We start from the raw sequence: 26,491 nt of genomic DNA on the forward strand, positions 1-26,491 counted from the left end.
TCCTGAAGGTCCATGGCAATGAAGCGTTCTGGCCGCTGCACCTATACGACCTCACGGTCTCGGAACACCCAGAAACGGAGACCATCGTTAAACACCTTGTAGATGTCTTCTAGTCGGCGGTTGGCCGTCTCCGGATAGAAGCAGTAGATAATGGGAATGGAAGCCCAGTTAAAAAAGACCCATATGAGGTAAAACTTCCATCCCAAGTTCTGGATACTGATGGGAGTGATCTGCACCACCATGTAGTTATTGGCTCACTGCGCGGTGGTCACGCGAGGATTTCACGGCGATGACAAGGCCCTTCGGTGGTCTATACATCTTCGTCTCCACTGCTTCTCTCTACCCCTCACCCCCCCCTCGCCTTCTGCTATCCCACTCTACAATATTTCACAATTGCACAAACACATCTTGCTATATTTCTAATCTTACTATATTTCCACAAGACTTTGTCTGAAATGGACCCCTCCGCACCGGAAATCCCCAAGTTACATGTAACAGAAGCCAACAGATTGGCGAGGAAGATATGGGGTGGGTGCCATATTCCATTGATAATATTCAGCATTCACTAAACGAGAGGAAAGCTCAGTATGAAAATGCCCCCGAAACTGCACGGATTATGATTGGGATTCCAGGTATTCCAGGATCAGGTATGAGCCCTCCCCCTTACTGGTTGTATTTATGCACACAATGTTCACAGGCAAGAGTACTTTGGCTGTCAAAGTAGCCGCTACAGTGAATGCAATATATGCTGAAAAGGTCATTGAGAGCGCCGGGGCCGCGTTCGCCGTTGATATCCCCATGGACGGCTTCCACCTGTCGCGGGCGCAATTAGCCGCGATGCCCAACGCAGCCGAAGCCATTCACCGACGGGGTGCTGCCTTTACCTTTGACGGCCAGGGATTCTTCCATCTGGCGCAGCGGCTACGCGAGCCTCTCAGCCCTGGCTCCAGTACCATCTGCACTCCGGGGTTCGACCACGCCATCAAGGACCCCGTCGCCGACGAGATCCCCATCCTGCCAACTTCGCGAGTGCTGATTTTCGAGGGCAACTTCCCAGCTCTCGATCGAGAGCCGTGGAGGTCAGCAGCGGGTCTGATGGATGAGCCGTGGTTCATAGACGTTGACCGCGAGGTGGCCCGGGAGCGATTGGTGAAGCGACATGTTATCAGGGGCGTGACGGCGGACGAGGCCTCGGCGCGGCATCGGATCGCTTCGACGGATTTTTTGAATGCGGATGACATTTTGGAGAATCGACTTCCAGTTCAGGAAATTGTGCGTGGGGATTATTAGGTCGGATTTCGCCTATTCATCTGCATGTAGAGTGATTTGTTGGAATGATCTATCTCAGCACCGATGATTGGAGTTCTTCGCGCCTATTTTCTGAGAGATAATATTTGGCACCATGACCTGGCCTGATGGTTATTGTCTATGGACACTATTTAAGTAGAGTATTCCATTCAGAAGTATGAGGGGTAGCATGTAAAGATCCGACGCGGGGTAGCCCGGATCTAACCCGGCCTCACTGTGTTGCCTGACATTCGTCGTAAACTACAAGGGAGATTCCAAAGAGGGAACACGATTATGCAGAGTATTATGCATACTAATTCAAGACGGCTGCGATCTATTTCCACTCGGAAATCCTGGAAGGATCCCGGAACCATCGTGTACCCGCCGATCGGTCGGACCATAAATAACCCCTCCTCTCTGGCCGACACCGAGACTCACATACAACATACACCTTACACCTTCCTAGTTTCCATCTTACAAGATTCGACAAGCTTTAGCTCCCACCATGTCGCCAATCCACCCCGTCTTTCGCAAAGAAGCCACAGCTCTGATCACCGGAGCCGCCTCCGGCATTGGTCTCGCTACTGCTAAGCTTTGCTACAGCCATGGCATGAACTTGATCCTTATCGACAAGAACGAACAGGCACTCTCTACCACCTCGGCCTTGTTCCCATCTACGACAAAATCAACCACATCCACCTACGCCATCGACGTCTCGGACATGTCTGCCTGGAAGACTCTCCAGACTGAAGTCACCTCCAAATACCCGTCCGGAATAGATTTCCTGATGCTGAACGCCGGCAGCGCCTTCAAGCCCGCCGAGGGCAAAACCCGGTGGCAAGACCCGGAATATTTCCAGAAGACGTTTGCTGTCAACACAATGGGCTACACGAATGGTCTAGCCGCCTTCCTGGACAGCGTGACTGGACCCAACAAGGAGCAGCCCCGAGCTATCATCCTCACCGGGTCCAAGCAAGGAATTACCAACCCCCCGGGAGATCCCGCTTACAATGCTTCCAAGAGCGCCGTGAAAACGATTACAGAGCAGCTGTCCTTGGACCTTCATGAAACGTATCCCAATGTTGCGGTTCATTTACTTGTTCCAGGATGGACATACACGGGATTGACTGCGGGTCACGCTTCGAAGCCAGATGGGGCCTGGTCAGCGGAACAGGTGGTGGAATACATGAATGCGAAGATGGTGGAAGGCAGGTTCTATATTCTTTGCCCAGATAATGAGGTCACTGAGGATCTGGATCGGCGGAGAATTGCTTGGGCTGCTGGAGATCTGGTCCATGGGCGACCAGCGCTGTCCCGGTGGAGAGCGGACTGGAAGCAGAAGGCTTCTGAGGGAATAGCACAGATGCAATTCGACTGAACTTAGCAGACGACTGTGCTAGTATCCAGTTTACAATCTCGCATATGCTGTTGATTTGTTCGTCTCGACCCACTTCCAAGCAGTATTCTTGGGATAAATCGTATATACTGGTAGTGATAAGAACTGACCATGGACTTCAAACACGGCACATTCCGAGAGGGGCAGGATTCCGAGACACCGGAGCTGCTTAGAAATTGGACCCTTATCCCGAGGCGAAACCATTGGTCATTCGATGACTTTGCTGGAACCAAGACCTCTGATTAATCTACATGGGGCAGGTGTCTCGCTTCCAATCAACCAATGGGAGCACGAAGCGAGGTCCGCACCCCGCTTGAGCTTGCAGCGACCCGAATGGGACTAGTGCTAAGGTTATCCGGTGACGTCGATTGCGGCCGCAATTTATAACTAACTGGATCCCGTGCCAGAAGCAATAGAGAAAGCTGCAATTCAACTGCAAGTCAAGATGTCGCTCAAAGGATCAAATGTGCTCATAGTAAGCGTTTGTTGTGTGTTACTTGTAGTTTCTTGAGCCTGCCACTGACCGATAGACCGGGGCGTCCATGGGAATTGGCGAAGCCATCGCCAATGCACTTGCGAGAGAAGGTGCAAATTTGATTCTCTTCTCTAGATCAGAGGTACATCATCTTTCCAATTCTTATGCTTCATTTTTATGCTAAAGCACGCGCAGGATAAGTTGCAGACCATCACAAATACCCTTCAGAAGCAATATCCCGCAGCGAAGGTGATCTACAAAGCAGTCGACATCCAAAGCTATGAGGCAGTTGAACAGGCAGTAAGCGACAGTGTCGAACTGCTCGGCCATATTGACATTCTTGTCAACAATGTCAGACCATTTTCTACGTTCATAACAGAGTGAGGACCTAGGCTGACGATCAGACAGGCCGGTCTCGCTCTCGGCGCGCCCGCCACCTTTTCAGACCTCAAGGTCTCCGACATTGTCACCATGAACAGCACCAACATTAATGGTCTCATGTTCACTACTTATGCTGTACTCAATGCATCCATGAAGCCTCGCAAGGCAGGCACTATCCTCAACATCACCTCTGTCACGGGCCTCGAGGTCCCCCCGTTCCCTGGCGAGGCTGTCTACCACTGCAACAAGGCAGCCCAGGAAGCTTTCTCCAATGCACTAAGAAACGAGTTGAGTGAGACCAATATTCGAGTTTTGGTGTTGCGCCCCGGATGTGTTGCTACCAATTTCCATTCGCTTCGTGTGGGCCACAACAAGGAGAAATATGATAGTTTCTTTGAAGGGTATCAGTAAGTCTCCTCCAAGCCCTTCTTGTACGCATTGGTACTGGGCTTACGTATCGATTACTATTTAGACCCCTTGTGTCAGAGGATATCGCGCATTCCGCGGTATTCATGCTTCAGCAGCCGGTGAATGTATCGATCAAGGCTTTGGATGTTGTTCCTTCTGGTAAGTGATTGAGTCCTATTTACTCCTGAGAGAGGACTGAATATAGTTTTAGCACAAAGGAGCCTGAATGTCTTTGACCGGACGTGGAATGAGAGAAATGCTTAAGCACAATGAGTCTTTTTAGGTCAACGCATATCACTTACAGTTGAAGTGGAACCATTCAGCCTTAGAAGTCTCACCATGCGACAGCCACACATCGATAAGATGGTGCTCAGATGGTACGTCAGGTAGGAAAATGTTTTTGACAATGGTGACACACTTCGCTTAGGCTTAGCTGGGTATATCGATTTGCCCCATCGAGGTCTACAGACAAAATATTACGGATATATCAATGATTGACAGATCCCTGCCTGATGGTTCCCGTATCGGTTATTTTCATCGCCAACCTGCAGTCCACTTGTGGACTGAGGCAGGCTGAGTACAGCACGTAGTCAAATTGGGATGGCTAGGACGAGGAAACCCAGCAAGCAGATACATATCCCATACATCCGGAGACTCCGCGAGGGCAGGTGGAAGCGAGGTGCGCCGAGCGGGCCTGGCGCCGCTGCGGGCCGATGCCACGGACGCGAGATCGACGAGTGTCAAGGTGGAGCCACATCATCTTGCTGGTGGATAGTTGTTATGCGTGGACGGCAAGGTGGATGTCAGTGTGGTGTCAGCGTGGTGTCTGCATGGCCGAGGACCTCATCGCGGGGTCGGCTGAAGGCAGAAGTGGGAGCCGATAGCCGTGAATAATGGAAAAAGTGAGCAGAACTGATCTGGCAGTTAGGAGTGGAGTTTTGCCTGTTCGGGGGTAGTGGCGGAGGCCGGCCGACAATGGAAGAGGCTCGCTTGGCGAGGCTGGCCGGACTACTCCGTAGATACGGAGCACCGCCCACCTGGTTCGGCGGATGCCTCGAATTCTTCATTCTTCAGGCCTTCCCCACCTGCAAGCCGTGCCAACATTCCATCCTGCCCACCGCGTGGTGTCCCCGACTCCCCATGCAGCATGCCAGCCGAATAAGAAGAGGGAAAAGGTCGGGGGAATTTGGGATCGGCCGTGACTAAGGTAGACTAAACAGCGACTAAGCGGCCACTTACGGCCACTAGACGGAGATGCCTGATTAGCCCACGCGGCACCGGCGATGATTGGTGTTGGTGGCAGCTGAGGAGCATCGCTGGGCCCTTGCCTTCCCCTCACGTCTGGCCAGCCCATCTCCTTTTCTCCCTTCTCTCCCCGCCAGATCCCCAGGCTCGTTCCTTCGCCACAGCCATGCCCCGAAAATCATCCACCGCCGCCCCCGAAAAGCGCAGGAAGTCGGATGGGACCAGGTCCCGAACGGGCTGTCGTACCTGTCGGTGAGTCGCCCTGCTGGATGTCGCCACAGCCTGCTAATCCTCAGCGACCCAGAGTTCGGCGGATCAAATGTGATGAGACGCCGGGAAAATGTATCAACTGCACATCGACCGGTCGATCCTGTGCCTATGATATGCACCGGCTGCCTCGAGCCTCGGCTGGCCAAGGTTCTGATAGCAAACTAACCTGCCAGGTCGCACACGGCTTCCGCTGGGCCATGACATCGGATGAGCGGCGATGTTTCTCTCACTTTCAACACTTTACGATCCCAAGCCTCCTGGAGCTATTCGACTCGTCCCTGTGGAAAAACCTAGTCTTGCAAATCAGCTACTCCGAGCCCGCCGTCTATCACGCTGCCGTGGCGCTAAGCGCAATCCATCAGGACGTCGAGCAATGGGGGATGCCATTACCTGGACAGAGCCGGCAGAATGTTTGGCAGAAGTTTGCCTTGGAGCAGTCCGCACGTTCATATGGCATTTTAAGTAGACGACATGCGTCTGATCCCCGTCTGAGAGAAGTCATGCTGCTCTGTTGTCTTTTATACTCTTTACTCGAGTTATTGCAGGGGCAGTACGAGCGGGCATGTCGGCATTTGCAAGGAGGCTTACGGATCCTGAAGGAGATCAAGGTGCAGAAGCAGCTGGCTGATGATACGGAATCGCCGGTGGAGAAATGTCTCGTTGCAGCATTTGTGCAACTCGATATTCAGTCGACATACTACGGAGTTCACGGCCCGGTGCTGTGCGTTGATTCAGAACTGGGAAAATACCAATGGCAGTTGAACAAACCCGATATGTTTTCGACCCTGCTTGAGGCACGTCAAGCTATTGAGCCTTTGGTGAGTGGGGTTTTCCGGTTCACTTCAGAATCCTGGCCACTTTCGGCGGAGGATGTGGCGCGTGATTACGACTCGTTGCTTCCACGACAAGAACGGCTTCTCTCGCAACTGAATCATTATGCCGAATTGTTCAGTCCGTTTTACTTTGGATCTTACAGCGGCCTCGGTCACAAGGAACAGAGGGGGGCTGATATTATATATATTCTACATCGGTGTCTCACTCTATCAGTCAAAACCTGTCTTCTCGCAAAGAATCCTGCTGTGCTGGACTGTTACACCCCGGAGTATGAGGAAGCGCTGTACCTGGTGGAGGCGCTGCTGTACAAGTATCCAGAGCGTCCGACCTTCACTTTGGATGTGGGCATTCTTCCTAGTCTGTATCTGATATCATTTGGATGTTATGATGTTCGAGTGCGCTTGCGGGCGATCGAAGCGCTGCAGCACTGGCCGCATCGTGAAGGGTTATTTGAATCGAAGTGGGCGTCATTTCTGTTGTTGGAGTTTATAAAGGCGGACATGAAAAGGGACGTGTTGAACATGCCCGAGTCTCCGTCGGAGTCATCGAGCTCGACGATGGGCTCTCCAGGGGCGACTGCAGATCAGTATATGTCCACGGTGGGGTACATAGAGCAGGTGCAACAGCAGATCATGAGCGGGGCGAGCTTCCATCTGCATGATGCACTAGAGAGTGTGGAGTATTTGACATCGTGGTCGTGTGTCAAAGCCATTACGCCAAAAGGAGGGGTGTGTACTTAGCTATTGCTGTAAATGACTCGCTGGAAGAGGATACCACTTCAACCTCCTAGGAATGTACAACTCGACAAGAATTATCCACACCAAGACCGATCCTAATCAAGTACCTTAATCCCATACCAAATTCCATCCGACTAATGGCATCCCCTCCATCACATCCCACCCAAGAACCAAACCAAACCAATCACCCTACCAAGAAACCCTAAAACCCATACAATACCACCAAATCCCAAAAACCACGACAGTAAACCCTCCCCGCAAACCCCCAAAAACATACAAAGTAAAAAAGTAAAAAGAATCAACAAAGATCCTCCGCCACAACAACATTCCAACCCCCCTCATCAAACTCCTGCCCATTAACATACTCCCCCTCATCACACCGTTCAATAATATCCTCCGCATACCCCGCCAACTCGGAACATTTAACCTCTAGCTTCTCTTCATTCTACACACCCAGCAACCAAACCAGTTAGCATTGATTATCCCTTGATTCCACATCCCCCACCCCAACCACCAAACCCCAAAAGACAGAAAGAAAAACAGAGGGAGATGGGGTAAGGGAAGGGGAAGATAAACATACATCATTACACAACCAAATCCCCGAATCATACGAACAACTAATCCTCGCACAGGACCTGGGCCCTTTACTTACCCCGCATTTGCCCTCTAGACCTTTTAGGTATTTGATCCCTGAGCGGATCCAGAACGTATTTGCTGTTGAGGAGTAGCGGCCTGGGATGTTGCAGAGGACTTTTTCTTTTGTAGACTGTTTTGACTTTTTTTTTTCGGGTTAGTTGTTGTTGTTTTTGGTGTCATGGGTAGGATGAGGGATGGTGTTGGGATTGATGGGGAGGGGGAAGGGACTTACGTCGCTTCGTTGGGTAATGGACGGTGGTTCATCAGGGGAGAGGAGTTCGAAATCCGGGTTTAGGGCTTTTATCTGGGAGTGGATTTCTTGGATGCTGTTTCCTTCGAAGGAGATGTGTTCGCCGCCGGGGGTGATGGGGCCGGTGTAGGTCATTGGGGTGATGGTGTGGTTGGAGAGGGTTGTTGGGAGGGTGGCCTTTTTTTGGGAGTTAGTTTGGGGGTTGCAGTTAGCGGGTTGGAGTTAATTTGTGTGGTGAAGGGATAGGTATCTTATGGGAGTAAGGAGTGTAGATGTACCAGAGAGGTCGTGGAGAGGAGGGTGGTTAGGAAGATGGTGGTGAGGGTTTTCATTTTGATTTGGTTGGTAGATGTGAATGTAAGTGGTGTTTGGTGGTTGGTTTGCATGAAAATGGACAGTTGGTATAGTGCTTGGGACTTGACATGAGGGCAGCAGAGGCTTTATATATTCCAGTCTCCCACCTGGTGGATTCGTATACTTCCACCGCGAGGCGTACTAGAGTACAATGAAGTAGAAACTAGCCCCTGATCAATTTGGTATAAAATCCGAGCTGCTTCACCAATTGGCTGTCTAGACCCTGCATCCCGCCTGGACTTGGGGGCGATACCTGACAGTAAGTAATGTAGTAATCTTACATAAGAACTATCCATCACAGCCCTATTCTTGGGTGATGGCACCAAGACTGCCAAGGGGCCAAAACCCTGTCAATGGGGCCAACCCTGCCGAGGATCAAGACCCTTCCAGACATGGTCCCTGCCGATCACCATGTTAAATTGCGCCGAGCCTGATTATATCCACTTCCTGGCAGTGCAAAAAAACAGCCTAGTGTCTAAAGAGAGCAGCTGTCTACTAACTGCCACCGGTGCTTCAGCTGGGCGTAGCGCTTTTGCATAGGCCAAGAATGCAACTCTCGGGTTTGATCTATGATCCCAACCAATGCGTCCCGCTCTTCGGGCTCGGTAAAGTAATCCCCGTAGAGTGTGATTGCAATGACTGCATTGACTAGTGCAGGGTGACATCGGACGTGATTCAGCGCGATCCCGCAGATTTTTAGAACGATCGATCGGACTTGGGCTTCGGCTTTGCGATGTGCAGCGCGGGTGGATGATCTTCGTCGTTAGCATATACCATGGGTAAAGAGACAGGAGCAAGCAACATACTCAAGGTGTGGATTTTGAGCAGTCAGAATTAATCCGGCCAGCTCTAAATGCTGCACTGCCGTCACCTGGTCGTCGGAACCATACCAGATAGTAGGGAATATTTCACCCCGTAATCGATCCGCTCGTTTCTCAAACATTGGGGCTAATTCGGTACGATACTCATCCCTGAGTTTCTGGTGGCGCAGCATGAGACGCTCTAACCGGTCAGCATGTCAGTATAGCGGCCAATAAACCAGGAAGCGAACGAACCCCATTCATCAGTCAAACTGTCGCCCCAGCACCATTTTGTCACCTCACTGGCTAGCATAATCAACGTGCTGGCAACAGATGCATTGTTCCAATCGTCTGGTCCAAATCGCATATTTGGTGCTCGCTCTCTTGTCAGTGCATAATAGACTTCCTGGCGAATAGCAATCCAATACGCTGCGGTAGCAAGGGACTGCTCCAGCCGGTAGGAAATCATGGAATCAATAATTCTCTGGGTGATGGCTAAGAAGTTGACTCTGTCCTGGGCAGACATGTCGGTGTCGGTGTCCATATCCTCCTCCATCTCCTCGTATTGCCGTAAGATGACCGTAGCAACCATTATGTTCTCTTGGTCTAGCGGGTCAGTCATTTCGGGGTATCTGACAAGATCCGGAATACATTTGAGGGTATATTCCACTGCGGTGGAGCCCTGCAGATCAGGAAGCAGCTGACCGTGATACAAAATTCCATCGGGTGTTGCGTACTGTGGCAGTCGAGCTAAATGACGAGCCGAGACAGCGAAAAGAGCATTGCGAATGATTGAACAGTGTTGTGCTCGACGAGGTACTACCAGTTGGAAATGCCTCCGGTCATCGCAGTGGTCGAACTAGAAGCTTTAGTCACTATATCTGACAGGAATAAATGGCTTACCCATGGCGATATTTCCTCGATGAAATGTCGTAAAAGACAAGCTTCCTGGACGGTCAGTGGGGCAGACTTGGAGTGGCCAGCATTAGTATCCATCAACCCGGATCTATCTGGGCTATGGCGTTCAATGTTGCTCGTGTTATACCATGGGGGGGTAACGAGAGACTGTGTATCGACGTTTGCTGTGTCCTCCAATGCATGTAATTTGACTGGCAAGTTCTCTAATGGCGAACATTCTGACCCAGAACCTTGCTCTTGACGATAGCTCTCTCCGGTACTAGCGCTACCACGAGATCCATGGGACGGAGATCCAAACGAAGAGCCATTACCCCATCCACCGCTATCAGTCTCGGGAACTTGCATGGCTTTATCGTGATCAACATCCTGGAGGTTTCCCGGGGGCTCAGATCTGTCAACAGAGTCTAGGATTGTTCCATTCCCAGAGAATGCCTTCCATTTTCTCGCCTCACTGCTCATCCAAGATTGGTCCACTGAAAAGCTTGCATCGAGTCCGGCCGTCGATCCCTGTCGAAATATCGTTCTCCGCTGCGCAGGTGTACACTCCCAGCCCCGTTCTTTGCATCGTGAGCATATCGGTTGCTGTTTGTCACCTGTTGAACCAAGTGACATTAGAAGTGTCCGTGCTTCTGGAAGGAAACTCACATCTCACGTGTCTCTCTGTAATTATCATTAGCTGTCATAGTAGAGTGAGAAGTCTGGTCTTACCACGGCAATTAGAACAAGGCGCCCTGCCTCGCGAAGTTCGCGGCATCGTTGGAGGTGAGGACAGCGGAGGGCGACACGGCGCGACCTGCCCTTTGGAGAAAGTGAGGGGTTCCCCGCTTCCCCGCATTGCTATCCATCCCGAACAACTTCACCACACTATCCGGTCGAAATACAATAAAGCGCACCAGGCTCAATGCCAAATTCTCTACCGCAAAAAACATTGCATTCACTAACCCATCAATAGCTTCGAAACAACTCCCTGAGCTAGTTCAACCGCTCCCCACTCTCGTCAAAACGCACCACTTCCCCAGAAAGCAGCGCATGCTGCAAAGCCTGACCGATCTTCATCACCATGATCCCCGACTCCAGCGGCAAAGGAACCTCCGTATCCTTCAGCACAGCAGTCACAAACTCGTTAGCTTCCACCGCAAACGCATCCTCAAATCGCTCCCAATACTCCGGCTGCACTTCATGCCTCATACCCAAGGAATCGGCCAGGACAACATTATTCCGCTTAGGAATGACATTCACCATCACCTTGCCCTCCGTTCCAGTAATCTCAGTACAGACATCATGTCCGTGCGCCTGAGTCCGGGAGCAATAGAAGTAAGCAATCTTCCCGCCCCAGAATTCAACAATCCCGACCGCATTATCCACATCAGAGAGATCCTTCAGTTCCGGATGATGCTGAAGCGTCCCAGCCGCCCAACACGCCTTGGGCTTCGGGTTATCCAAGAACCAAAGCGACAGGTCAATATCGTGAATGGCGCAATCGACAAAGATCCCACCGTTTCGGGACGCATATCGAACGAAGAACCCGGTCTCATCTCTGAGATCGCAGGTGTTGGACCGGACCATGAACGGGGATCCGATGGCCTTTCTGTCAAAGACCTTCTGATTTGCATCTCGGTATGAGGCATCGAATCGACGCGAGAACCCGGCCATTACTTTCAGCGAAGGCTTTGCTCGGGCTGCGTCGACCACCGATTGGGCCTAGTCCAGATCCGTCAGCTATTTCCACACGGTAGAAAAGTCCAAGGAAACATACCTCCGCCAAATCCGTACTCAACGGCTTCTCACAAAGAACATGAAGATCCTTGTTAATAGCAGCCAAAGACTGACTCGCATGCACGTCCGTGCTGCTGGAGACCCAAACAGCCTGAAGGCCAGGATGCGCCAGCATATTATCGTAGTTGTCGTAAACGGCAATACCAAAGTCGTTATATTCCTGGTTGTTCGTAGCCCATTCAACCTCGCTAGGGTCACTGCTACACACAGCTACCACTTGAGCCCGAGGCACACGGTACAACAACGTATGGACATGGCGCTTGCCCTAACCCAACTTAGCTTACCCTCAACCAAAAAAAGAAAATAAAGAAGAAGAAGAAGAGACCATACCATCCGACCAAGCCCCACCACCGCAATCTTAATAGAACTCATCGTAGCGTCAGCTGAAGGAGGTTTAGAGATCCGAAAAAATTGCATACTCTGAGACTATGAGATGAGTTCAATCGAAGGAAAATGGGCTACTATTTATGCCTTGAGAATCTAGTATACAAGCCATTATCGTGGTGGTTGCTCTCATGAACGATCGCCGAGACTTGCTCGATGTAGTAATTGTCTCTTTGGCTGTGGTTGTGGGGCCGCCGAAACCTGCCTAAATGGGGTAAATGGGAATGCCACCTTGCTGGACTTTGCATAATGCGTTTATCGCCGATTATTGTATTTGATAGGTTAGGTTAGGTTAGTGTTGGATGATACTACTTTGTCTGGTCTTATTATTCGGTCACAAATATACTGTATAGGTCTGATGTCTTTCTTGCTATAATGTATTTCTTTGAGCAAGTGAGTTGTCTGATTCGCCATTACCAAGTGAGCAATATGAAGCAAAGGTTAGTACTCGATAGAATAATATTATCTCCAAGGTGCTAATTCAGGGCCTTTTGTGTCCCTTTCTGCCCTGGAGATACAACAATCCAGTAACTCGACCGTAAGTATATATCTCAACTAGGTCGAAACTTGGGGTGATTTACAGTGGAGACTACCCAACAAGCAGAGTCCTTTACATTCAAGTTTGACAGAAATAGTGATACAAAAGAAAGTGATACATAGAAAAAGCAACATTCAAAAGTCATGAGTAAAGATATTTCCTATAAAGCATAAACCCCGTTCAAATACTCACCACTCACAACCCATGCACCTTCGCAAACGGATCTATATTCGCATCCCGATGCCTCGTATACTCCAACCCATTGGTAAGATCATCCGCGACCTTCTCCCCAAACACCTCCTCGATCCAAGCCAGAATAACATCAATACCCGCACTGACACCCGATGAAGTCCAGATATTCCCATCTACTACCCACCTCGCCTGCGGTACCCAATCCACCTTTGGGCCTAGGGCCGCAACCTCGTCGAAGATCTTTTTGTTTGTTGTGGCGCGACGACCATCCAAGACGCCGGCAATGGCGGCTAGGGCTGATCCGTTGCACACTGTGATCAGGTACTGGAGCTTGGGGTATACGGCGCGGATGTAGCTGATGGCGTCTTGGATGGCCGGGCCGGAGTCGCGGATGCCGAGACCACCCGGTATGAGGAGGACGTCGAGATCCGGGGCAGTGGCGAAGGTGTGTGTGGGGAGGATGCTTTGGCTGATAGTGTTGGGGAGGAGGGGGACTTTGGTGGATACGGGGGATAGAGTGGAGGAGAGAATGGATAGGGTTAGGTTGTGGGTTCGGGAGAGGTCATTCAGGCAGTCTAGGGGTCCGAAAGCGTCGAGGGCTTGGAAGCCTGGGAATAGGATGATGCCGATGCGGAGGGGGGTGGAGGACGGTTGGTCTGTGGGAGTGAGCGGGGATTATGGTTGAGCAGTGTGAGATACATACCGGCCATACTGTTTGTAAGATGATTATAGTGAATATTGTCGAGGGTTGGTTGATGTGCTCATCCACTTGTAGTAGTGTGCAAGGTATCTCAGGGATATTACTAATGGTAGAGGGTGAACAACGAGGGCGAGAATTTATAGAAGCTGCAGGGTCAGTTGTAGCCATGACTGGTTTTGCAAAGTCTATTCTTTCGGACCAAAGGTCACTGGACATAAGCGCTGGCCAGACGCTGTGAGTCATATCACGCTGCCCAGATGCTCGTAAGCACTAACTTGCGGTGGGATTCTCCCCGACAGTCGCGCGCAATACTGGCCGAGCCTCCGACACGGTACGGCCTTGACGACTCCGACAAGCCGGCGATCAAGAGCGAGACACAGGTCGCTGTCAGCCTCCTTGGCACCGCGATAGACGATATCGGCCATGTGAGTTTAGCGTTAGGGAGAAATATCGAGATCGCGTCCTAACCATGGTTCCGCAACGACGGAAATGAGGGGACGGGAGGATTTGATTCCACGCAAGCAGCGCAGCACATCACTTGGAATCTTGACCATAAACGGTCCAGCGATTTAGCTCAATATGTTGCTCAATAGTACAGAGTTAGAATAGAGCCTTCCAATATGAGAACGACTTCATGTGAATGTCTCCGACTAGGCTTGCATTCCTTGTCGGTAGCTCCCGATTCTCGCCCTGGAGAAGTGAATGGAACTGTCTCGTCTTCGCGTAATTCATATATAAGAAACTCTTCGGGATTCGGTCATGGGTACTCGGGTACCTGACAATTGAGTGTTCTGTGAAAGCTTGAAAATGGCCGATATCACCTTCGAACTCAAAGCCCTCCAGAAGACCATCGAGCAAACTGCGCTCGAGAAAAGAAAAAAACAAATTGCTGAGACAAAAGGCGAGCTTGCACGGCAATCTTCTCTGGAAACGACATTCAGGTTGGCAATCAGCTGCCATCCTTCCGCCTCAAGGACGCAGTGGGCGTGGAGCAGAATAGCGCGGATCTCCTCGGTCAGGATGCGTTATTGATCACGTTCTTTCGCGGGGAATGGTGCCCTTTCTGCAATATTGCCGTCGCAGGGTTACAAAAATATCACACAGTGCTCAAATCAAAAGGTGGCAATCTTGTGGCAATCACTCCCGAGCTTCCGAACAACACCTGGACCATGACGCAGAAACACGAGCTCGAGTTCCCTGTTTTGACGGATCATGACAATGAGTTTGCTCGCCAGCTCGGGATTGTGTGGAAGCACATCCAGCCACAGACCAGTATACGAGGCTCTGGGACACGACCTGTAGGAACGAAATGGAGATGATTCGGTCGAAGTCCCGATCCCTGCGACATTGCTGGTGGACAAGGATGGGATTGTCAGGAACCTGTTCCTTGAACCTGACTATTACAAACGTGTGGGTTCAATGGTGGTGCTGGGATGGGTTGAAGCTCTGTAGGGGCGTTTTCCTTTGCACGGTTGTACTCGAATAAAACAACATAGAGCTGGATTGTCGTCTCTACAACGAATAGTTTCCGAGACACTAAGAAACTGACGTTCGAAGAAAATAAAACGGTGCTTCGCGGTTGATCACAATTGCTCCCAAAACATCCAGTCTACCCCATCCAGGTTAAAGTCATAGTCCAGATTCCGGTCCATGCCATCGAATCCTCCGACAAGCATGTCAAATGAAGACATGTCTTCCTGGACAGCAGTATTTTCTACCTTATGACGGGCGACCTTCCCCCTTCGCTGCGACTGCAGCGCCGTAATGAAACCAGGTTGGGGGCTAGAATCACTAGGTGGATTCGAAAACCAAGCCTCAAGTGTCGCCTTGCTCACTGCGACGAGATGTACATGCTTGGCTTCTAGGATTTCCGGGTGGTTGACATACACCTCGGAAACTTTCCGCCAGGTGGTATCCGACTCTGCACGGGAAAAGAACGCGGTCTTCCCTAGGCTAGTCAATATGCAAAGCAGCGCATCCCACAAAAAGAAGGCCTTGTGGTACCACTGGAATTGTCTTGTATTAGGGTTTCTGTAAAGCGCGTTATCAGTGTCGATGATTTTTTGGGCAAGAGTACAGAGCTCTCTGCGTTCATTATCGCCAGTGGTCATTCGGTTCCGCAGTCGGACGGCATTTGCAGCGGATCTTACTATTCCCATTGTGAGGACATGGAGGGGATTGACAATGTCGCAGTAGCGGAGGTACTTGGACTCGATCGTACTCTCGACCTCATCGATCAGTCTTTCAATCTCGGCGCTGTCACGAAACTGGATTGTCGCCCCAACTTTCTTTTTCTGGACTCCGGTGCGGGTGTAGAAGTTCGATAGTTCGGTCTTGGTGAGACAGAATATCATTTCGGACGCTCCTTTCTGTTCTTCAGGTTGATGTGACATTCCGGGATAAATCAGATCATCGTTGATATTGAGGGGTTGCTTAGTGTCCCAGCTGTCAGGGGCGACAGAGATACCGGTGCCTGACACCTGACCGGCATAACCGTCAAGCGGTAGAAGCTGCCAGAAGAGACGTCGACGCATTTGCACCTCAAAGGCAGACAGTCCGAGGGCTTCACCGTCGCGATGAAGCCCCATGCGCTGCGCGATTCGAATCGCAACCCCAGTCCATATCCAGAAGGTGTGAGGGTCTATTTGCGTGCGCATAGCGATAAGGAAGAGTACATATGCCTGCATGACCGGCATTTCTGTGGTCTTTAGCCAAGAGGCGTTGACGAGGGATTGTCGCAGTGCAAACTGATATCTAGCCAGCAGGGTACTCCGGGACTGGCCAAAGTTATATACACAGTCCTCGTCAGTCATCGAGAAAACTGCAAAGTGATAAATGGAGAAGAGCAGACACTCCTGTGCCTTGGAGGGGCGTTTGGTTGTCGGGAGACGGCTTCAATCATCTTCCCCGTTGTTGGTATGTGTAAAACTTTGCAGAGTGGCTCCACATTGTTAATATAGGCCTCCCACAGTTTCATGGCATCTTGATGAGTAGGATGGTAGTGACCCAATTCCTGTGAAACGCCTAGAAGTGCGCCCGAGATCGGATCTTGAGACAACGGGCCATTGTCCGTAGGGGCGGATTGGCAATTCTCCTCATCTTCCGAAATTTCCCTCATGTTGGTCTCTCCAGAGTTGAGCCAGAGACTACTGTCAACATATCTCGATTTTCCTTCGCCGGATATCAGCTTCCCTGTTTTTGTTGTGTCGTGAATTGAGTCCCGAAAGGGGTTTGGTTCTTGCACACTCCGAGGCGAGGATTCCACTTCTGCGGACAGCAGGCCATTATCTTGTAGTATCTTTTCGTAGCGTGCCAGACGGTCATTCGAAGTCTCACTGGGCCTGCGCTTTCGCTTCCGCGTTCGGGGTGTCGGTTCCTGGTAGATGCATTCGACGTTGCCTTTGCTGCAGCTGGAACATGTGGGAATAGCACGATCGCATTTGACTTTCCTCTTGATGCAGGATTGACAGGTATATGGCATCACCTTGAAGCTGTTGTAGGGTGAAAGCTTACTGCCAGCGTTGCCCTCGTGGGATAGCGGTGGTTTGTTCCCCGCTGGTGCAATCGCCAGTGGTCGGTCAGACATGGAGGTTCCGAGCCCGCTATTGCACTGTCTATTCTTTCTCGACAAAAAGACACGATACGCTGGGCTTAACTCACGGGATTTTGAATTATGAGCTTTCACGGGAAGAAACGTCAAGTTGAGGCACAAGAATTGGGAATATGAAGGAAACGAAGGGATTGGCGGGGGGTTCGGAAACTCCGATCGCATGTCACGATCGGGCCCGAAGAAAATCCTGTACTCCGATTGGTCCCCTGTTCTAAGCATTTACAGCAGCAGCACAGCATCAATGTTATAAATGGCAGGTAGATACCCTCAATAGCCTTAAAAAGCAGATAGCATACATCCCTTGTCATTTATCGACTCGCAAGCATGATCAATCAAACGGAGAGCAACCTAGCTCAATCAGAGGCAACCGCCCCTTCGACAGACCGCGACATCGAGGCAGGGCCATCTTCCGCAGAAGACGAGCAAAAGCCTCCAGTAGATCCATACCTTGTCACCTGGGATGGACCACAAGATCCGGAAAACCCAAAAAATTGGTCGAACAGCATCAAATGGCGCTACACAGTGGCTGTCTCGCTCTTCACCTTCATCTCCCCAGTATCGTCATCAATGGTCGCACCAGCGCTGAAGAAGCTTGGAGAAGACCTTCACATGCATAGCGAGATCGAGATGGAGTTGTCTTTGTCAATCTTCATCCTTGGCTATGCCGTTGGGCCCGTATTCTTCGGGCCCGCCTCCGAGCTGTACGGCCGCGTGCCTCTTTTGCAGATAAGCAACCTATGGTATCTAGCATGGAATCTCGGCTGCGGTTTCGCAAAGAACCCGGCAGAGTTGTTTGTTTTTCGCTTTCTTGCTGGCATTGGTGGAAGTGCGCCCCTTGCACTAGGAGGAGGAGCTCTCAGGTGACGCATTCCAATTCCCCATGTCGTTCTCATGCTAACATCGTCAATAGTGACACTTGGAGTGCAGAGGAACGCGGCAAGGCTATGGGAATCTACACCCTCGCACCAATCATAGGTCCCGTGGTCGGACCGATAGCTGGAGGCTTCATTGCAGAGTACTCGACATGGCGGTGGGTATTCTGGGCAACCAGCATAGCCGCCGTTGGCATCCAGCTGGTCGGGTTGATGTGGTTGCGCGAATCCCACCCAGGAACCCTGCTCTTGAGGAAGCGAGACCGCCTGATCAAGGAGACAGCAAACAGCAAATTTCACACCGGCGGAAAAGTTGATAGTCTTTCCCAAAAGCTCCGCGGTGCTCTGGTGCGACCATTGCGCATGCTCACAACCCAGCCGATTGTTACCGTTGTTGCGTTGTACATGGGCTATCTTTTCGGGACGATCTATCTTATCACTGCCACGTTTCCGTCAATGTGGGCAGAGAAGTATGGCGAAAGCACCGGAATTGGTGGTCTCAATTACATCTCCATCGCCGTCGGCTCGCTCGTGGGGGTCCTCCTCAACTTCAACCTCATCGATCGCATCTACCGCCAGTTGAAGGAGAAGAACGGCGGCATTGGCCTGCCCGAATTTCGCACCCCTACCATGTTTATGGGGTCAGTTTTGGTCACAACAGGCCTCTTCTGGTACGGCTGGAGTGTGCAGGGCCATGTGCACTGGATCATGCCTAACATCGGTGTCGCCATTTTCGCAGCCGGGTCTATGGGGTGTCTGCAGGGTATGCAGACATACACCGTTGATAGCTATCAGACATATGCCGCCAGTGCCATGGCCGCTTGTGCTATTCTTCGCAGTTTGGCAGGCTTTGGGTTTCCCCTTTTCGCGCCTTATCTGTACCAGAGTCTGGGCTATGGATGGGGTACTAGTGTCTTAGCATTTGTCAGTGTCGGCCTCGGAATCCCGGCCCCTTTTCTTTTCTGGAAGTTTGGACCCAAGTTGCGGGCAATGTCAAAGTTTGCATCTGGTTGAATGGTGGGTGCATAATTTCTGTCTGGAGGTTCTATAGACAAGTTGTTAGACGGCAACTCTGTAATTAACACACATCTCAACTCACAGGTGTCAAGTCGTTATCTTCCAACTCTTGTGACGTATTTGTAAGCTTGAATAGTGTTAAATAGCCTCAAAGTATACGGTCGCGCAAACCATGTCATTTGGGCCTGCATTTGGTGAAACGAGTGTGATTCCAAATAAGTGCTGCAGAGACTGACCACGCGCACCATGGGCGCTCGGGCATTTACCAACCAGCACAACAAGGTCTTCCATGCTTGGATCCAAGCAGCATTTGTGCTATACCAAATAGAATGTCGAAGGATAGGTCGACTATTATCATTGTGGTGGTTTGGAGATGAAAGTGCGGGGGAACGAGATGGCATCGGGCCTACCGCTCGGACGGTCCTAGAGATGGTGCCGCCGTCACACCAATGCTAAGTATTTTTTCCAGATTTACGATATGAAGAGCATCATATCTATACATCAGATGATTAAGTAACGTTGATATTACTTCGTAGAGACAACCAATCCCCAAACGCCCTCGGAATGAATGTACAGTCAGATATATATAACGAAATATCATGGGGCCTGCCCAATTCAGAATCATAGCATATTGTTGTTAGACTCAGACATGTCGCCCCAAAATTCCGCTGTTTCTCGTAGGTATCCCGTTTGTTCGAGTGATAACTCCCACTCCGGGTCATGAGACTCGGCTACCTCGAGATAAGGCAGCATAGTACTTTTCAACTCGTTGGCGGGTGTTCCAGGGAAGTGGACGATGATGTCTCCAGGGTGTATTTGGAAATGCGTGGGCTTTTTAAGGTTGATGTCGGTCGCATTGTGATTTCTTTTGTATGCATTGAACCATCGAAGCGGACAATAGACCATGGAACGGGAAAAGTATTCATGTTCCTTTTTGAGGCGATTCATCACAGATTGGTCCTCCCATAACAGGTGGGCATCGGGATGTATGACTGGATAGGAAACTATAGCGGAAAGAAATTGGATGGACCATGGGTGGACGCGAAGAAAGAAAACTCCATTGTTCATGCCATTCCAGTCTTTGGTCAGGAGGAGGTGAGTCTCAGAGAAATGAGGGGGAGGAAGAAATGTCTCGAGGGGTATGTTCGGGTTCATAAGGATGGTGTCGGCATCGAACCAACTGTATTGTGTTAGTAAGGTTATAATATGAGATGAGTTGCCTTATGTTCTTGACACTCACAAGAGCCACTGAGCTCGTTGCTCTTCTGGCTTCCCCATCTCCTCGATGAGGGTGGATAAAATGATGGCGGGTTTGGTCCAAAGGCCCTCAAGGATGGATTTGCGCAAGACAGTCATAGGGTATCCATATTTGCGGGAATGTGCTTCGTGTGTCTTGAGTGCCCTGTCGTAAATTGTTCTATTACCATAGAGCATTGTGACCTTTCGGATTGTAGGGAGAGAATTAGGGATCTGCTCCTGATGCACATCTATTGATAAGGTCAATTTCACATATTTGATACTTAGAAAACCGACGTACTATAGCTTGAAAACATGTTTAGCAGCCCGAGAACCACCATGAAGGCCAAAGCCACATGCAGCGCAGGCTTGAGCCAGACACGATGGCTTCGGCCACCACGAGCATATGTCAACCGTATTTTGATAGCTCCCATCTTCTACAGCACGAGGGATGTGGTGGTAGAAAATGAAGCAGTGCCGAGCCAACAACTAATGGAGTAGAGAGCGCTCATTTAACCAATGCTATCCACAGAGAATGGTGTCTTGCACCAGCGGTAAGAACCGCGGCGTAATCTGGGCCCCGACCACTTGATCAGTACTTCAAATAGATTGCGACCCAGGATTTGCAGGTCAGGGTGATTGCCTGGGGGCGGGCGCTTCCGTACGCCGTTTGATTGGCAAAAGTGGAGTCCACATACCCGGTGTAGGTTAGAGATAGACAGAATTCGACCTATTCGATCGCTAGGTATGTACTTGGCCGCCAGACTAAAATTAAAGGTCCTAGAAGAAGGGCTCGAATAGTGAGAGCCCACCGGAGTCGGAGAGACTGCGCAGGAAATCATCGAAGCACATCAAATCAAGCACAAGTGGGTGTAGTGGGGTTTCCGTACCCAGAATGATCAGTGTCCCGTAGTCTAAATGACTGACCCTCATATTTAGATCCGATGATAGTTTCATTGATCAGTCCTATAGTGAAAGAATTGAGCGATCGATGTAACACCGAAGTGTTCGACAACGCGGAACAATCGGCCAGGCCCCGGAAAAAGAAGCGATTGCGCCGTGGAAGCAATGACCCCTAAACCCTGCCATTTTCGACTGGCCTCATGCGGCATCCATGCAGGTCTGAGACGACGGGTCCAATTATCTTTCTTAATATTAATAATACTACTATGTTGATACCTAGACTGGGCGTTTAACAGAACTACCAATCAAGTAGAGACTGATGTTAAGAAAAACAGCGATCGGGCCACGAGGTACATGTTCCCAACATGTGGCGCCAAAGGTAAACTTGGATCCATTTGGTGGGAGGATTATGGGTCATGGCCAGCTTGTCATGGGCGCTTAAAGCTTAGACAGCACTGGAGAAAACCCGCGAGAACCCCACGCCGGATCTAATTTGCACTATTCCAATCCAGGGAGCTCAATTGTTGATCCATCCAGAATAATATACCCACATCGAGGCTATGGGATCATGTGGGCGAGAGTTTCGTAGATAGTAGCCTGACGGTTAGTCTCCCCTAAACCAACCAGATCCAGGTATCCGTGCCTCACACCCTAAAAGGTTTGCGCACAAATTATTGTTCGATGAGCTGATATTGTCCGCGGCAATCGGAAGCCTACGGCCACGGGTGGGAGGAACAAAGAAACCTGGGCTCGTGAACAAGGCTGTACACTAGCCTAAGGAAGGAAAGTAAGAAAGACTCTGAAATCCAACATTAGCCGCGCTATTTTTGTACTCCGAGATCCAAGTAAACAATACTTCTTTATGTTGTCACCACTCTGCAACTGTATAGCAAATGGCAATGGTCATGATGTAAAGATCAAAAAAGGTTTTTTGAGCGGTAAACTTACCTTACTGGCGTAATCTTTGGAGATACAATAGAATGTTCTAGATATAATGGCTCTATCACTCTGCGTCATTGATCTTCTCAGCTGAGTATACTGCTGAATGGTGTTTCTTGAAGACTACCAGGATGGGTATGGTTTACTCCATACAGAACCTGGTGAGTTTAGATACGTTGGAGGGCTCGTTTGGATATTTGCCGTAGTTCAAGCTTAGACACGCTAGATCGGTGATAGCGTCCGCTTACTAGGCGGATTGAACGCTCCAGCCTTTGATTTAAGTTCACAGACTGAATGTCGGCGCTATCATGCATGTACGATAAGCCAACTAGATTCACTGTGTGTTGTCTATTGGATTGGTTTCATACTAGTCTCTAGCCTCTCCATGTCAGCTAAACATATGCCCCCATCGATAAGGCAGTCATCCAAATTCCCATCGCTCCTATAATGCGGGTGCCAGCCTTCCAGTGGGCCAAGAACAACCGCAGCAAACTTAGCTGTTAATCTTGTGTTGACATACATCCGCATGTTTCATTGATTACCGTTGCAGGGTGTCTTTCTATAGCCGCGTTTATCATGGCGTCCAGTACACCAGTAGGTGTGACTACAACGAGCACCGTCAATACATATACAATAACAACATTGGCCTTGTCAACAGTCTACACCCCGCCAGCTGGCTGTTCTAATTCTTTCACATACGAAGATCAACTGGCAAACAACGTGAAGAACGGTCTCCTAATCCAAAACGATGCAGCTCCCATGGCGTCATGCTTTCCATCAGGATTCACCCATACTGGGAGAATCATCGAGACAGATCTCGTCTACAGCCCAGGATGGTGCCCAGTGGGGTACACCTCGGCTAATGTGATCATCTCACAGGCAGTGACAACTGCAATCTGCTGTTATCCGTATGTCGTGCCGCAATCAAGTCATTCGGACGTCCCTTTGTCTACGGAGCTGACTCCACACGCTAGGGGGTTCAACTACTATACTGAAATAGTTTATCAAGCAGATGGGACATGGACATATGCCGGCTGCCTTAGCAATTTACCGTCGTCGAGTTCTATCATATTCACGGATCGTGAAAGCGAAATAAGCACACAAATCACTGGGCCAGTAACCATGTGGGCGCAGCCCATTAAAGTCGAGGTCCAGTCTTCCGACCTAAGTCTTTTTGTCTCCGCATCGACAACATCTACATTATCCGAGACAGTGTCATCTACCACCGCGTCAACCTCGGCGTCCGCAACAAGCTCTGCTACCTCCGGCGGAAGAGTCACTGGAATATCTAGCGGCGCTGAAATCGGTATTGGCGTGGGAGTAGGCGTCATTGCTGCGTTTATCCTGGCGGGTATCTGCTATCTGATTTTACGGCACCGTAAAGTACGGAAATCACCAAGTGTCAGTGTTCAATACCCATATCAATATGGTGGTGATGTCATGAGTAGGAAGGTGATCAGACAAATGTTTCCGTCCGAGCTGGCTGCAACATCTAATTCGGGAAGTAGAGCCGATGCCCATGAGCTTTATGCTTAGATGCTGGTCTATTGTGCATATCTCATCCCTCTCTTGTACTGAAGGAGTATCTATGTGCGGCTTTCTAGAACTCTTAGCCTATAATCTCTGTTCTTGATATTATGTTCAATTTCATGTATACACTTCTACTACTAGTGATAATGTACATTTAATCTTGTTCTAGTTCAGGGCAGTCGAATTGGAAGGAACGTTCGCTAGGGAATACTGTTAGAAGGCATGATCCGGTCTTCCATAGAGCTCTCACCCTTACTGAACGTGTTTGCTTCATTATACATCATTCACAGTCACTACAGTCTTGTCCATTCTTTCAATATACAGCACAGCGTTTATCATTACAGTGCTAATTTATTCCACTTCCAGCCTTGCTATCTTATACCGGGTAGAACTGATCCATGAGCCCATCAAAGAAGATTCGAGAGGCTTCTCCGACAGGCATTTTGGTCGATGTCCTAGACGATGTGGAGAGAGCTTTCAAGGCTGAAGTAATCCGGGACCTTCACAAAATCTTGAACAAAACTTATGTCGACTCGGGCGTTTGGGCGTGTCTCTGGATTGCCGATCTCCCCCGATTAAGAGATATACGTGATGCCGCTAGAGAGGATCCGCAAGCAGTCTATACCGAGATATGCAGGAGGTCAGGCTTTTGTATACGCGAGCTGGGTAAGTAGCGCCGGGAGTATCTCCAACTGACATGTGAGACAGGGTACTGAGCTTGTTATAGCATCATCACATTCGCCCATCACAGAAGTGGTAAAAAAGCGCGAGGTTACAAACATACAGATGGTATGGTCACACCGGATGTCTCAACTGGTGGGAACCCCTTCTCAGCGTCCCCTCTCGCCCCTCCCAGAGAATACAGTGCGTGTTAATTTTCCATACAGTAGTGTGCCTTACTGACCATGTACAGTGCTATACAAGAGACAACAGAGTGTGTTTGATAAGCAAGTCCAGGTTTAACTTGCAAATTGCCAAGATTGTCCGTAACCACTTCATTACATTGGGAATCGGCAAGAGAGAACAGTTTTGGGACGCGTTGAGGTACTTCTGGCCCGACAGGGTGAACGCGTGGGAGAGCGCAATACTCCAACTTGAGCTTTTTGCTGGTCCATGTGGGAACGAAATGTGTCTGTGCTCTCATGTACGTGAGCTCTGGGACGTGGGCTATTTCGGGTTGAAACCCTTGAGTAAGTCTGACGATGGCAAGAAACTTCGAGTCATGTTCTACTGGCTTCCCGAGTACCCTTTTAGCAGGAAAAGAGACCCGGGTGATGTTAGGCTGAAGGAGCGTAACACTGCTTGTCCCCAGGCCTGCAAGCTTTGGAACCGTGATACCGAGAAGAAGCTTGCCTCTGGTGATGTTCTCGAGTTCACAACATGGAACCCTTCCCAGCTTCCCCTTCCATCTTTGGAGCTCCTGGAGCTGCGTTGGTACATTGCTAGACTCCTTGCCATGTCTGGTGCGAGCAACATTATTGCGGCAGATCTTGGATTCCATCCATCGACACTGAGGGGAGTTGACGAGTTTCAAGCATATGCGAAATCGGCCTGAACTAGAAGCGGCTGGTGCATTCCACCATCTCCCAATTGTCATTAGGATAAACAGTCATTGGAAGGCCAAATGATGATAAACATCTCTCTTTTCTGGCTTATTGTAGAAAATAACATTATGAGTTTATGACATCCTTCAGACTTCAGACTTCAGACTTCAGACTTCATCAGCGATATGTCGACAAGCGAGTGCAAGGAGAGCAAGTAAAGAGGCGCCCGCCTTCCAGCGTCGGCCCCGACCGACAAGGCTCGCGGACTTGCCGGGGGAACGGCGCCTACGGATACACGGATACGCGCCCAGTCGCTGACCGGCTATTTTTAGGCCGAACTCTGCTCCCAACCACTGGCCATAGAATGGGGTCACTGGAATCTCGCAAGTCTCACTGGAGCGTCCTCTCCTGTAGATAGATCCAATGGTGCCGCCGAGATCAGACGGGCGACTAATGCTCATCGATGAAGGGCGAGCAATGTGACAGGAAGGAGGGCCGTGCAATGTAAGTTGTTCCTAAATTGTCTCCCCCTTCTTTTTGACTCTTGATGAACAAACATTTCCGCGGTAAGGCACTTACACTCTGGTATATTGCCGTTGGACACCAAGCGCCGCTGTCATTCCTCAACAGAGCGACCGTTATGGACACAATCGATCTCTCTCCTTCCTGGAAATTGCTAACTATCCAACCCTTGCGCTTTCTATCACATTTCTTCGGCAATAATCCTTGTCATTCTCTGTTTGTGGGGAACACCCGAAGTTTTTGCCCAACATCCTCGACACTTTGGAAGGTCGGGTCTACGCTCATTGGGTGGGCACAGCAGCTTCCAAGACATATATAATGACATGCTAGGGGTAAGCACCATGTTCCAAGGGAAAATCAATTCCTGCTCCGCACTAATTACTGTTTAATAGTTCCAAAAGATTCTATGCATCAGCTCACCCAGCAGGGGGGATAAACGGGATGCTATCGTCCTTGGCTCTTCGTTCACAGGTTTCCATGTGGAATGGGTTAGAGATGATGATGACTGATATTACCTGGCAGCTCGAAGACCCCAGTCTGGACATATCCTCAGCGAGTATTGGAAACTAGCGTGCACATGTCGATGCACTCGAGAGGTAGGTACCGTCAGACTGTACTGGGATACATGTTTCCGAGCTAATAGGAAGCAGGGTCGTTTCAGAGCGCCTCACTACGGCGCTTATCATTAAAGATGATTTAGACTGGGATGCAACCCTGAAGAGTTAGTTGCATGAATT

The 26,491-nt window shown here is 50.1% G+C and overlaps 15 protein-coding genes across 15 annotated transcripts; 9 read left to right on the top strand and 6 right to left on the bottom strand.

Annotated features, from left to right (window-relative positions):
* Nucleotides 1–580: 580 nt before the first annotated feature.
* On the top strand, nt 581–1,405 carry BO94DRAFT_529616 (P-loop containing nucleoside triphosphate hydrolase protein). Its single transcript, XM_025610480.1, has one exon. The coding sequence runs from the start codon at nt 799–801 to the stop codon at nt 1,288–1,290; it is 492 nt and encodes a 163-aa protein (XP_025472986.1). The 5' UTR covers nt 581–798; the 3' UTR covers nt 1,291–1,405.
* A 309-nt stretch (nt 1,406–1,714) lies between these two features.
* Nucleotides 1,715–2,827, top strand: BO94DRAFT_529617 (SDR family NAD(P)-dependent oxidoreductase). The gene has a single exon (XM_025610481.1). The coding sequence runs from the start codon at nt 1,793–1,795 to the stop codon at nt 2,663–2,665; it is 873 nt and encodes a 290-aa protein (XP_025472987.1). The 5' UTR covers nt 1,715–1,792; the 3' UTR covers nt 2,666–2,827.
* Nucleotides 2,828–3,092: 265 nt separating this feature from the next.
* BO94DRAFT_3233 (SDR family oxidoreductase) lies at nt 3,093–4,379 on the top strand. The gene is made up of 6 exons (XM_025606914.1): nt 3,093–3,158; nt 3,214–3,300; nt 3,354–3,509; nt 3,567–3,946; nt 4,012–4,106; nt 4,159–4,379. The coding sequence occupies exons 1-6, from the start codon at nt 3,129–3,131 to the stop codon at nt 4,209–4,211; spliced, it is 801 nt and encodes a 266-aa protein (XP_025472988.1). The 5' UTR covers nt 3,093–3,128; the 3' UTR covers nt 4,212–4,379.
* A 721-nt stretch (nt 4,380–5,100) lies between these two features.
* BO94DRAFT_3305 (Zn(II)2Cys6 transcription factor) lies at nt 5,101–7,129 on the top strand. The gene is made up of 2 exons (XM_025606971.1): nt 5,101–5,440; nt 5,499–7,129. Exons 1-2 carry the CDS (start codon nt 5,359–5,361, stop codon nt 7,034–7,036), a joined length of 1,620 nt encoding a protein of 539 aa, XP_025472989.1. The 5' UTR covers nt 5,101–5,358; the 3' UTR covers nt 7,037–7,129.
* On the bottom strand, nt 7,049–8,186 carry BO94DRAFT_529621 (uncharacterized protein). Its single transcript, XM_025610482.1, has 3 exons — nt 7,902–8,186; nt 7,614–7,808; nt 7,049–7,478 (listed from the first exon to the last, which is right to left on the bottom strand). Exons 1-3 carry the CDS (start codon nt 8,052–8,054, stop codon nt 7,332–7,334), a joined length of 495 nt encoding a protein of 164 aa, XP_025472990.1. The 5' UTR covers nt 8,055–8,186; the 3' UTR covers nt 7,049–7,331.
* A 562-nt stretch (nt 8,187–8,748) lies between these two features.
* On the bottom strand, nt 8,749–10,450 carry BO94DRAFT_551930 (uncharacterized protein; the record flags this gene model as incomplete). The annotated part of the gene is made up of 4 exons (XM_025613563.1): nt 8,749–9,028; nt 9,080–9,275; nt 9,329–9,932; nt 9,977–10,450. 4 exons carry the CDS (start codon nt 10,448–10,450, stop codon nt 8,749–8,751), a joined length of 1,554 nt encoding a protein of 517 aa, XP_025472991.1.
* Nucleotides 10,451–10,869: 419 nt separating this feature from the next.
* Nucleotides 10,870–12,139, bottom strand: BO94DRAFT_505344 (Gfo/Idh/MocA family protein; the record flags this gene model as incomplete). The annotated part of the gene is made up of 3 exons (XM_025609537.1): nt 10,870–11,692; nt 11,748–12,032; nt 12,098–12,139. The coding sequence occupies 3 exons, from the start codon at nt 12,137–12,139 to the stop codon at nt 10,964–10,966; spliced, it is 1,056 nt and encodes a 351-aa protein (XP_025472992.1). The 3' UTR covers nt 10,870–10,963.
* A 459-nt stretch (nt 12,140–12,598) lies between these two features.
* Nucleotides 12,599–13,747, bottom strand: BO94DRAFT_529626 (DJ-1/PfpI family protein). The gene is made up of 2 exons (XM_025610483.1): nt 13,585–13,747; nt 12,599–13,537 (listed from the first exon to the last, which is right to left on the bottom strand). Exons 1-2 carry the CDS (start codon nt 13,589–13,591, stop codon nt 12,885–12,887), a joined length of 660 nt encoding a protein of 219 aa, XP_025472993.1. The 5' UTR covers nt 13,592–13,747; the 3' UTR covers nt 12,599–12,884.
* BO94DRAFT_619395 (peroxiredoxin-like family protein) lies at nt 13,431–15,126 on the top strand. Its single transcript, XM_025616858.1, has 3 exons — nt 13,431–14,006; nt 14,523–14,825; nt 14,884–15,126. The coding sequence occupies exons 1-3, from the start codon at nt 13,839–13,841 to the stop codon at nt 15,031–15,033; spliced, it is 621 nt and encodes a 206-aa protein (XP_025472994.1). The 5' UTR covers nt 13,431–13,838; the 3' UTR covers nt 15,034–15,126.
* On the bottom strand, nt 14,716–17,062 carry BO94DRAFT_591810 (putative C6 transcription factor; the record flags this gene model as incomplete). Its single annotated transcript, XM_025616132.1, has 2 exons — nt 14,716–16,442; nt 16,472–17,062. The coding sequence occupies 2 exons, from the start codon at nt 17,060–17,062 to the stop codon at nt 15,165–15,167; spliced, it is 1,869 nt and encodes a 622-aa protein (XP_025472995.1). The 3' UTR covers nt 14,716–15,164.
* Nucleotides 17,063–17,515: 453 nt separating this feature from the next.
* Nucleotides 17,516–19,098, top strand: BO94DRAFT_619397 (MFS transporter; the record flags this gene model as incomplete). Its single annotated transcript, XM_025616859.1, has 2 exons — nt 17,516–18,051; nt 18,102–19,098. The coding sequence occupies 2 exons, from the start codon at nt 17,516–17,518 to the stop codon at nt 19,075–19,077; spliced, it is 1,512 nt and encodes a 503-aa protein (XP_025472996.1). The 3' UTR covers nt 19,078–19,098.
* Nucleotides 19,099–19,582: 484 nt separating this feature from the next.
* On the bottom strand, nt 19,583–20,860 carry BO94DRAFT_3434 (glycosyltransferase family 34 protein). The gene is made up of 3 exons (XM_025607052.1): nt 20,618–20,860; nt 20,321–20,567; nt 19,583–20,260 (listed from the first exon to the last, which is right to left on the bottom strand). Exons 1-3 carry the CDS (start codon nt 20,748–20,750, stop codon nt 19,702–19,704), a joined length of 939 nt encoding a protein of 312 aa, XP_025472997.1. The 5' UTR covers nt 20,751–20,860; the 3' UTR covers nt 19,583–19,701.
* A 1,685-nt stretch (nt 20,861–22,545) lies between these two features.
* BO94DRAFT_529630 (uncharacterized protein) lies at nt 22,546–23,813 on the top strand. Its single transcript, XM_025610484.1, has 2 exons — nt 22,546–23,066; nt 23,133–23,813. The coding sequence occupies exons 1-2, from the start codon at nt 22,735–22,737 to the stop codon at nt 23,692–23,694; spliced, it is 894 nt and encodes a 297-aa protein (XP_025472998.1). The 5' UTR covers nt 22,546–22,734; the 3' UTR covers nt 23,695–23,813.
* A 273-nt stretch (nt 23,814–24,086) lies between these two features.
* BO94DRAFT_570584 (uncharacterized protein) lies at nt 24,087–25,417 on the top strand (the record flags this gene model as incomplete). Its single annotated transcript, XM_025614823.1, has 3 exons — nt 24,087–24,354; nt 24,416–24,552; nt 24,602–25,417. 3 exons carry the CDS (start codon nt 24,087–24,089, stop codon nt 25,241–25,243), a joined length of 1,047 nt encoding a protein of 348 aa, XP_025472999.1. The 3' UTR covers nt 25,244–25,417.
* Nucleotides 25,418–25,629: 212 nt separating this feature from the next.
* On the top strand, nt 25,630–26,186 carry BO94DRAFT_529632 (uncharacterized protein). Its single transcript, XM_025610485.1, has one exon. The coding sequence runs from the start codon at nt 25,780–25,782 to the stop codon at nt 26,071–26,073; it is 294 nt and encodes a 97-aa protein (XP_025473000.1). The 5' UTR covers nt 25,630–25,779; the 3' UTR covers nt 26,074–26,186.
* Nucleotides 26,187–26,491: the final 305 nt, after the last annotated feature.

The sequence above is a fragment of the Aspergillus sclerotioniger genome (genome assembly GCF_003184525.1).
Source record: "Aspergillus sclerotioniger CBS 115572 chromosome Unknown BO94scaffold_1, whole genome shotgun sequence".
NCBI classification, from domain to species: Eukaryota; Fungi; Ascomycota; class Eurotiomycetes; order Eurotiales; family Aspergillaceae; genus Aspergillus; species Aspergillus sclerotioniger.

Coding starts and splice junctions, on each gene's coding strand:
- BO94DRAFT_529616 (XM_025610480.1), top strand. CDS start 799: ATGGACGGCTTCCACCTGTCGCGGGCGCAATTAGCCGCGATGCCCAAC.
- BO94DRAFT_529617 (XM_025610481.1), top strand. CDS start 1,793: ATGTCGCCAATCCACCCCGTCTTTCGCAAAGAAGCCACAGCTCTGATC.
- BO94DRAFT_3233 (XM_025606914.1), top strand. CDS start 3,129: ATGTCGCTCAAAGGATCAAATGTGCTCATA. Junction 3,510..3,566: donor TTGACATTCTTGTCAACAAT/GTCAGACCATTT, acceptor ACGATCAGACAG/GCCGGTCTCGCTCTCGGCGC. Junction 3,947..4,011: donor AGTTTCTTTGAAGGGTATCA/GTAAGTCTCCTC, acceptor ATTACTATTTAG/ACCCCTTGTGTCAGAGGATA.
- BO94DRAFT_3305 (XM_025606971.1), top strand. CDS start 5,359: ATGCCCCGAAAATCATCCACCGCCGCCCCCGAAAAGCGCAGGAAGTCG. Junction 5,441..5,498: donor CCGAACGGGCTGTCGTACCT/GTCGGTGAGTCG, acceptor AGCGACCCAGAG/TTCGGCGGATCAAATGTGAT.
- BO94DRAFT_529621 (XM_025610482.1), bottom strand. CDS start 8,054: ATGACCTACACCGGCCCCATCACCCCCGGCGGCGAACACATCTCCTTC. Junction 7,809..7,901: donor CCATTACCCAACGAAGCGAC/GTAAGTCCCTTC, acceptor GAAAAAAAAAAG/TCAAAACAGTCTACAAAAGA. Junction 7,479..7,613: donor GGATTTGGTTGTGTAATGAT/GTATGTTTATCT, acceptor CTGGGTGTGTAG/AATGAAGAGAAGCTAGAGGT.
- BO94DRAFT_619395 (XM_025616858.1), top strand. CDS start 13,839: ATGCTCGTAAGCACTAACTTGCGGTGGGATTCTCCCCGACAGTCGCGC. Junction 14,007..14,522: donor CGATAGACGATATCGGCCAT/GTGAGTTTAGCG, acceptor AACGACATTCAG/GTTGGCAATCAGCTGCCATC. Junction 14,826..14,883: donor TTGCTCGCCAGCTCGGGATT/GTGTGGAAGCAC, acceptor CACGACCTGTAG/GAACGAAATGGAGATGATTC.
- BO94DRAFT_3434 (XM_025607052.1), bottom strand. CDS start 20,750: ATGGGAGCTATCAAAATACGGTTGACATATGCTCGTGGTGGCCGAAGC. Junction 20,568..20,617: donor AAACATGTTTTCAAGCTATA/GTACGTCGGTTT, acceptor CCTTATCAATAG/ATGTGCATCAGGAGCAGATC. Junction 20,261..20,320: donor CAACGAGCTCAGTGGCTCTT/GTGAGTGTCAAG, acceptor AACACAATACAG/TTGGTTCGATGCCGACACCA.
- BO94DRAFT_529630 (XM_025610484.1), top strand. CDS start 22,735: ATGGCGTCCAGTACACCAGTAGGTGTGACTACAACGAGCACCGTCAAT. Junction 23,067..23,132: donor ACTGCAATCTGCTGTTATCC/GTATGTCGTGCC, acceptor TCCACACGCTAG/GGGGTTCAACTACTATACTG.
- BO94DRAFT_529632 (XM_025610485.1), top strand. CDS start 25,780: ATGAACAAACATTTCCGCGGTAAGGCACTTACACTCTGGTATATTGCC.